The sequence below is a fragment of the Columba livia genome, chromosome 13 (genome assembly GCF_036013475.1).
Source record: "Columba livia isolate bColLiv1 breed racing homer chromosome 13, bColLiv1.pat.W.v2, whole genome shotgun sequence".
Classification (NCBI taxonomy): Eukaryota; Metazoa; Chordata; class Aves; order Columbiformes; family Columbidae; genus Columba; species Columba livia.
In genome coordinates this window covers 19,508,344-19,515,866 of record NC_088614.1, presented here as the reverse complement: position 1 = coordinate 19,515,866, position 7,523 = coordinate 19,508,344, and the positions used below count along the sequence as shown (strand labels likewise).

The window sequence follows — 7,523 nt, the reverse complement described above, 5'->3', positions numbered from 1 at the left end:
ACATTGAAGAGTTGCATCTCATACAGCACTTGGGCAAGCAGGGATCGAAATTTTGGCCTGTGGCACGTAGGTACACTAGTAAATAAAAGGTGTGTGTGTGTGCGTATATATATATATATACACACACTATATATATATATATACACACAGTATATGTATATATATATATATATAATATGCCTAAGGACAGTACCCCTTTTCAACCCTCAAAGCCCTAGGAAAGGATGGTGTTCAGCTGGATGCGTAAGCTGTCAAAAATACTAATACAGTTAAATACCAGTAATTGCAAATTTATTGCGTAATTTGAGAAAATCATGTACAACTAAAAGAGGAAAAGTAGGAATTAGTCTTCAAGCAGTAATATATTTAAATATTTAAACAAAATTCCTTCACACAAGAGAGAAACCGCAGTTTATAACATGAAGGTTCCTTGGGAGGTTAAGAAAAGCAAAAAAAAAAATAACCAGCACATTTAACTTCATTTTCAAATGTCAGGTGTGTTAAATGGGGAAGAATTGCATGTGGCCGTGGCTTGGCCCCACTCCTCGCTGTGGGTCAGGCGTCCCGCCGGCTGTGTGGAGAGGGGAACAGGCGGGGAGGTTGTGCTCAGAAAGGGGATCCGTCCTCGTGCCTTCGGGCAATGCTACTGTCTGAAATCAAAGCCCCTTTCCGATCCTGCAGGAGAGACGGCTTTTGCACATCTTGTGAAGGCATTACATGGTGGAGGTGTGATCCCAGGTTGCTTTCATCTATGGGAACGTTCCAAATGACATCTAATATTTAACCACAATTGAGACATTTAGAAGCAAACATGCTTAGACTAACTGATGTTTTAGAAGAGGTACTTCCCCTTTTTCTATCAATGTATCATTTTTAGCTCCATGTAGTTTAAAAATTAACATCAGATTTCTGTTTCATTTGGCTTCCTCAACCCATAGGTAAAGCTCTCGGTCACAGATCCATCCTGTTAAACTCTACAAGGATGGTGGCCATTTTTCACAGGAGCTCACGTAATCCCAGAGTCCCTCTTAAACACTAAACTGTAAGGATCCCTACACCTTATATTGGCACATGTCACCATACAGCAATCCTCTGTAAACTTGGAGTAAACTCATTGGAGCTCTGAGTTCAATACTATCCTACCATGGAGATATGAAGTACAGAAATAGGAGGTAAATTCCAGCAACCTGAACATCAGGTTGAAATAACATGCTGAAATATGACACAATGTAGGTGAAAACATAATATATATCTCTGGACATAGTAAGAGCACTCAGTAAACATTTTTAGCATCTGAACAGAAAATAAATTAATAGAGAGAACTTCTGTTTCAGAAAAGAATGAGTACAATGCAGAAGATGGATATTTTTAACTTGCTGCTGTTTGAGTGGGAGGTTTTACTAACAAGCAACACTGCATGTTAATAACCCAAAACATGGTCACGGCCATTTGTACATATAGTTATGGGATCAGAAATTCACAAATGTATCTTTTGGCAGTACGGCAGACTTCATCCACCCACTTGCCTTGTGATGACTGAGAAAAGAAGACACAGTTTTCCCGCTTCCCCCCATTTGGTTGGGCGCGATCCCAGTTGAAGTACTGCAGAGCCATGCCATTGACATCAACAAATTTCCCTTCGTTTATCAGGTCATTGACACCCAACCAAAACTCAGACACTCTAGGTATGCTTTTCTTGCCATAATCTCGAAGAGCATTTGTTTCATCGTTATTCCTTGGGATAGCCAGTGTTCCTCCTTTGGCTATGCAGTCTTCATTGGCTTCGTGAAAATATTTGGTGCCTTCCGATACGAGGTAGCACTTCTTATGGGCCTTTGTCCCACGAAGACAGACTGTGAATAGATATTTGTTTGCATGCTCAGTAAAAGCCTGGGCTAGAGCTTCGAATAATGCTTCCTAAAATCATAATATTCCAAAGGTATGTTGGGGATTAAACAGACAAGCCCCTCAGCAAATGAAAGGCTCTTACCTCCTCAGGGTGGGCCCAAAAGAAGCAGCCAGATCAGACTTGCCTGCGACTCCTCCTGTTCCTGCAGGAGCCCGTGTGCAGCCAGCAGGGCGGTGGGCCATGTTCAGGCTGCTACAGGCGTTCTGCAAAGTGCTGGCGACTACAAGGGACGCCACAAGCAGAGCATGATCTTCGCTCCAGCAAAAAGACACTTGAGAGCAAGGACAGACAGCTGTGGTCTTAGACTATAAAGTGCTTTGAAGAATACTTCCTGTGTTTATGCTGATAAACCTGAGTCATGCTCTTGAGCCCCAGATTATCTCCAGCAATGTAATTAGTTCAAGGCCTTTTTTTATTTTGCTGGTTTAGAACACTCAAATATAACCCAGGCCTGTTGTCAGTGTATCTTAGGTCTTCTTCTAGCAAATAGTCCTGCTTTCACACATCTTTTCCTTATTTCATCTGTCTTAAAACTGATGGAATGGATGAGGTATGGAGGCTTTTGTTGTTGGCAGATGTGAGCTGGTCATCAGGAAATATATATTTGGCTTTATAGTAAGGAGACAGCTCTGAAGGTCTCTTCATATTTACGATATTTAAGTGCCAAAGTACAGTGTTATGCAATAACTAAGTCTATTCACTAGCAAACAAAAGCAGGACAGAAAAGTGCTATTTTAAATGTCCTGCTCACCAGAAAAATATTGACTTTAAATTCATAATGCAAATCTCTGTCTGGATGATTGACAAATACGTATTGCCACCCACAGAAGAGTACACATTTGCCTCTGTAGTTCTTAGTTTCTGGTCTCTTCTGCAAAGTATATCCCTTCAAGCTCTAAATTTAAATGAGGAAAAGTGACTTACATTTATAAACACAAAAAAAATGTATGCATATTACTAAGCTTGCGTGACAATCTGAACCAAATAATGTAAACTTTTGCATTTATAGATCTGTTTGCTTTCAGTTCTATTGGAACAGATCGGGGAAGTCTTGATGCAAAGTCAAAATGTGCTAGAACATGAATTTGGCATACGCTGTGTAGCTGGAATCGCTTTGCAGAGCCGCTGTCAGAGCTCTTCCAGGCCAAGGTCTGTGAGGGCTGGTTGCAGCAGTGATCCTTAAACTTTGTCACCCAGTTCTCCTAATGCAGTTATGTGGAAAACTGCCTCTCCCAAGAAAAATACCTACGAGAACAGACCCTCATGGAAGGAGTGTTCCTTCTGAGCTGAGGAAGGTAGCAAGGGCCTTGAATACACCCCTGTAACAATTATTTTTAGAATCTTTCATGTGACTGCTTCCAGATTATTTCACTTATTGCTTAAACTCATCTTGTACTTGTATTAGAAATATGTCATAAAACAATATGAACATCTTCTGTCCTGATGTTTTCTGTAATCTATTTTTAATTCCTGTCATCTCTTCTTGTAAAAAAAGATATTATGTATCTGATCAACAGGATATGGAAGTCTACTTTGGACCCTACCCTTCATGTCTCAGGGTTTGAATACTTCCAGTTGTGGTATTCGTTGTATGTCTTAGCTGCATTTTCAGGGTCATCATTTTGTATTAGGGTTTATCCTTCAAATGCTGTCCTTTCCAACTGCTAATGGCCAAGGAAAAGTAATGAACATGCTTGCTAAATGTGGAATTCTTTAGCAAAATTATATTAATGGGAAAGATCGGAGAGATCTTCTCTACTTCAGCAATGCTGCAGTAATGATGCGGACTGGCCCTCTTTAGGGAGAAGCTGTGTGTTGCTAAAAGGCATGTGGCAACATTTCATGGTGTGTAGAAAGGGGAACTAGGAAATCCAAGCGAATTAAGTTAGATTGTAACGTGTGTCTGGAAATACCCATAGCTTAAAAAACTCCTTTTTCAAGTATCAGAAGTCCATTAATAAACACAGTCAGAGCTAGAGGGGCGATAGATCTCTTTTTGCCAAATTTGGAATCCAGTTCAACAGTGTGGGGTCTGAATTTATAATACAGCTCAAAATAAGTTTAGAGGATAGAAAATCTCTGGCTCTGGTTTAATTTCTAAGCCACTGCATGCTCACTGTCAAGCTCCTTCTGGAAGCAATACAAGAACTACTTTTAAACAAGAGTTGCTTGTCTAGCACAGGCTCCCTCTTTTGAGAAACTTCTAAAGTCTCCTTACAAGAAATTTAAAATAAAAACATTTTGTAAAGCTCAAAAAGCTCTGTGTAACCCAAGATGGAAAACAGGACAACCCAGATATTAACATCCCTAAGGAAAATGTTCTGTTTCATGTGAATGATGTAATTTCCTCTGCAGTGCCCTTTTGTACGTGATTAAATGCCAAGTTTTGTGTCAGCAGCTGTGGAAAAGCACAACTGTCTAGTAGGTGCATATGTATTTACCCTTCTCATTTTGTTTGGAAATTTCCATCTGGGTATTTAAATACTTAAAGGACTTTGTGCATCGGTACAGGATATTTCTGAACCCACAGTGGGTATTCTCAGTTTTGTGTTAACATTCACATTTCAATGTTGCAAACTGCACACTTTAAAAAGGCTTGGTCCTTTTAGCTTTTTTTGGGGCTGTTCTCTGCCTTTCTCATGAATATTTTTGCCTTGCTAGTTGGCCCGTGTTCATAACAAAGCTGGGGACCTAACTCATTGACCATCTAAACTCTCTAACCCAGCAATTCCCATTGTGGTGCTTTAGTCTGATCCTACCTAAAATCACAGCTTGAGGTTGGACATAGCAAAAGAGCAGTTCTTGTTCCAGATTAGTTCTTGCTCTTGGTGAAGAATTGTCACTTGTATGCTGTTAGTTCAGACTTGATTTTCCTGGAAAGCTTCCTTCAGCACTTGTCTCACCATCCCAGCCGCTCCTAAGGAGCTGTATTTCCCAGTCACTAATCCCCATCATAGAGGGATGGGAGTGGAGGAGGGAGCAAAGGCAGTGATAACTTTGGGAAGACATTGGCCCACGTAAGCCGCTTTACCTGTCTGAAGTGCTTGCATTTCTTTCAGAGCATTTACTTCTCGCCACAATTTGTCAATCTGTGTCTTTAGGTCATCTTTTTCTTAAATAAAAGAAAGGTAGTAAGATTAAAAGATAGGCGCACACACATGTTAAAAGCTGTTTCAAAATACCACATTGCTGAGATATCTTCTGATTTCTTTTAAAGACTCTTCCTTAACGAAAGGATTTTTGTAGGGTTCCCACAAAAAACAGGAGGAACCCACCTTTACCTTTCACCCTCATAGTTTAAATCTCATTTTCAGTTGGACTGTATCCTAGTAACTGTTTGAAAACCATGGATTATTGCAGCTAGTTGTTATTTAGTGTGCCAGCATCTAATTTACAGGGAAATTTTCCTGTTTACTTTTGAACCTGTGCACCATGGTGTATGCATAATGACATACAAATAATAGCAGAACACAAGTTGTGTTTATTCAAAGGAATGTTATTTCTATAAGCATAAAAGTTGCACACAACTCTTGCTTAACACCATGAGGAGCAGCTAATATAATCCAGCTTCATAGTCTGAGTGTACGTGGACAAGCCTGCTGAGCTGGAATGTCCCTTCCCTCCCCTTTCTCTCTCCATCAGATCAGAGAGGGCCTGGTGACTTGGGTCACACAAATTGCATCTGAATCACCATTTTGTAGCACTTGCAAAAGCACCAACAAGATGGTGGGGCAAGAAAATAAGCTAATTTGCACATAACTCCATTTTTGTATCTTCTTTTCCGTTCTTTTTTTCTTAATTGTTATAATATTCCACCACCATTGAACAACTAGCAGGCAAGCTTCCATTGCACAAGATGACAATTGGATTGTAGCAGTAACCAGACCTTCCAGAAGCTGCAGTAATGAACGTGAGGAATAAACGAGCTCTTTCACATGTAGCAGAACTAACAAAAGCACAGTTCCTACAGCTCTGTGTTGCATCACCTAACCCTCCAGCTGCACCCCAGAAAGCTCATCTCTTCTCCATGGGGATAACCCCCCGAGCTCCACAGCTCCCTGCTTTCCCAGCGCAGGACTCCCGGTTCCCCGTTCCCTGCAAGTCTCAGTTCACAGCAGCCCCTCCATGTCCCTCTACTTCAAAAGAAGCAAGAAAAAAAACCCAGAAAAAGCCAAGTTCCTGCTGCAGCTTTTAGTGGGACACTAAGGCAGGTTTGGGTTGTTGTTGCTTGTTTGTTTATTTTCACTCTCATTCTGAATTTCATAAAATATTGGGAGACTTATCCTCAGGAGCTCCATTCTTACACTAATTTTTTGCAAGTTCATAAGTTATTAATGGAAGGTTGACAGAAAAACATGCTGGAAAAACAGACATGTAAGCAGCCTGTCCTTAGGACACTGAGCTTAAAACCACAGGGATTCAAAAGGAGAAGTATATATAACCGTATAACCCTGGAGCAGTGTCATTGTGTTGTACAATGGCTTTATCAAAGCTGTGAGGTTTTTTTCATTGACTAGGAGTTTAAATATTTGCCATTAGTGTAACCTCCACATCCTCTTTTATTAGAAAGAAGTCTTTAATTTAAATATACAGACATTTGCAAACATTCACCAGAGTTATATTTGCTCTGTAAACTTCACTCTGTGAATTTATGCTTATCTTTTTCTGCTAATTTTTTCTCATTAGTTTGGCTTGCCATTTCACAGTACTTTTCACACAGGTAAAGAGAATATTTCACAAATATTAGACATTCTGTTAAAATTAGAGAATAGTAAAATCGGAACAATAACCCTAGGAGACCGAATATTTTATCCTGCTCTTTTTCACCAGATGTACATGAATTTCCACTATTCTCATCTTGGTCAACATAAGTGCACAACTAAGAATGATCAGCCAGAGTCCTCTCAGTTGTGCCCGAGTTCTAAATGATGTTGACAGACACGACCAGGCAAAACAGAGCAAGTGTTTTACAGTTCTGCGTCCATAACTCATTCCTGGCCTTGCTAATTCACACAAAAATCTTTTAAGACTGGATATAATACGAACGCAACTGTTTATAAGCATTTGTATAATGTTAGTTTCTGGTTCATGCAGTGTTATGTAAGTAGGCAGTAAACTTGCATATTCTGTAAGCTTCTATCCATCCTCCCAGTTAAAACCCAGTACCTTTCACTCTACGTTTGCTGTGCTTCCTGGCTTTGAACTTGGAAGCCTGGCTGATGGTCTGATCCAGCAGCAGTATGCTTATGAGTAGGAAAATCCTAAGTCCGGTTTGTGCCATATCTCTTCTAAAGAATTTAACAAGAAGCTTCAAGAGATTCTCTTTAGCAGCTACAAGAGCAAGTCACACAGACACATCTCAGTAGGGACTGACTGGGGTCAGTTTTATAAAAGCGTGGTGATAGGCTTGGCTGCACTCCTTGCTTACGGAATGTGTTTAATACTCGAGCTGGCTGTAGCATAAGGCACCCCCTTGTTCTCACGTCTCATCTGAAATTCCTGTTTCCGTTTTGAGCTCGGCTGGCACAGGTTGCTTCTACAGAAGCTGTACCAGCACTGAACAGTGCAGGGACTGCCACTAATGACCGCCATACTTCTTGTTGTAACCTGGAAG

At 40.4% G+C, this 7,523-nt stretch overlaps 1 protein-coding gene across 1 annotated transcript; it reads right to left on the bottom strand.

The window, feature by feature from the left end:
• Positions 1-269: 269 nt before the first annotated feature.
• Positions 270-7,304, bottom strand: CLEC3A (C-type lectin domain family 3 member A). Its single transcript, XM_005507112.3, has 3 exons — positions 7,076-7,304; positions 4,941-5,021; positions 270-1,853 (listed from the first exon to the last, which is right to left on the bottom strand). The coding sequence occupies exons 1-3, from the start codon at positions 7,188-7,190 to the stop codon at positions 1,462-1,464; spliced, it is 588 nt and encodes a 195-aa protein (XP_005507169.2). The 5' UTR covers positions 7,191-7,304; the 3' UTR covers positions 270-1,461.
• Between the last annotated feature and the right edge of the window lie 219 nt (positions 7,305-7,523).

Excerpts from the sequence above, each read along its gene's own strand:
- CLEC3A (XM_005507112.3), bottom strand. The coding sequence starts at position 7,190 with ATGGCACAAACCGGACTTAGGATTTTCCTACTCATAAGCATACTGCTG. Across the intron at positions 5,022-7,075 it reads CAGCAAACGTAGAGTGAAAG|AAAAAGATGACCTAAAGACA; the intron begins GTACTGGGTTTT and ends CTTTTATTTAAG. Across the intron at positions 1,854-4,940 it reads AATGCAAGCACTTCAGACAG|TCTGTCTTCGTGGGACAAAG; the intron begins GTAAAGCGGCTT and ends ATCTATTCACAG.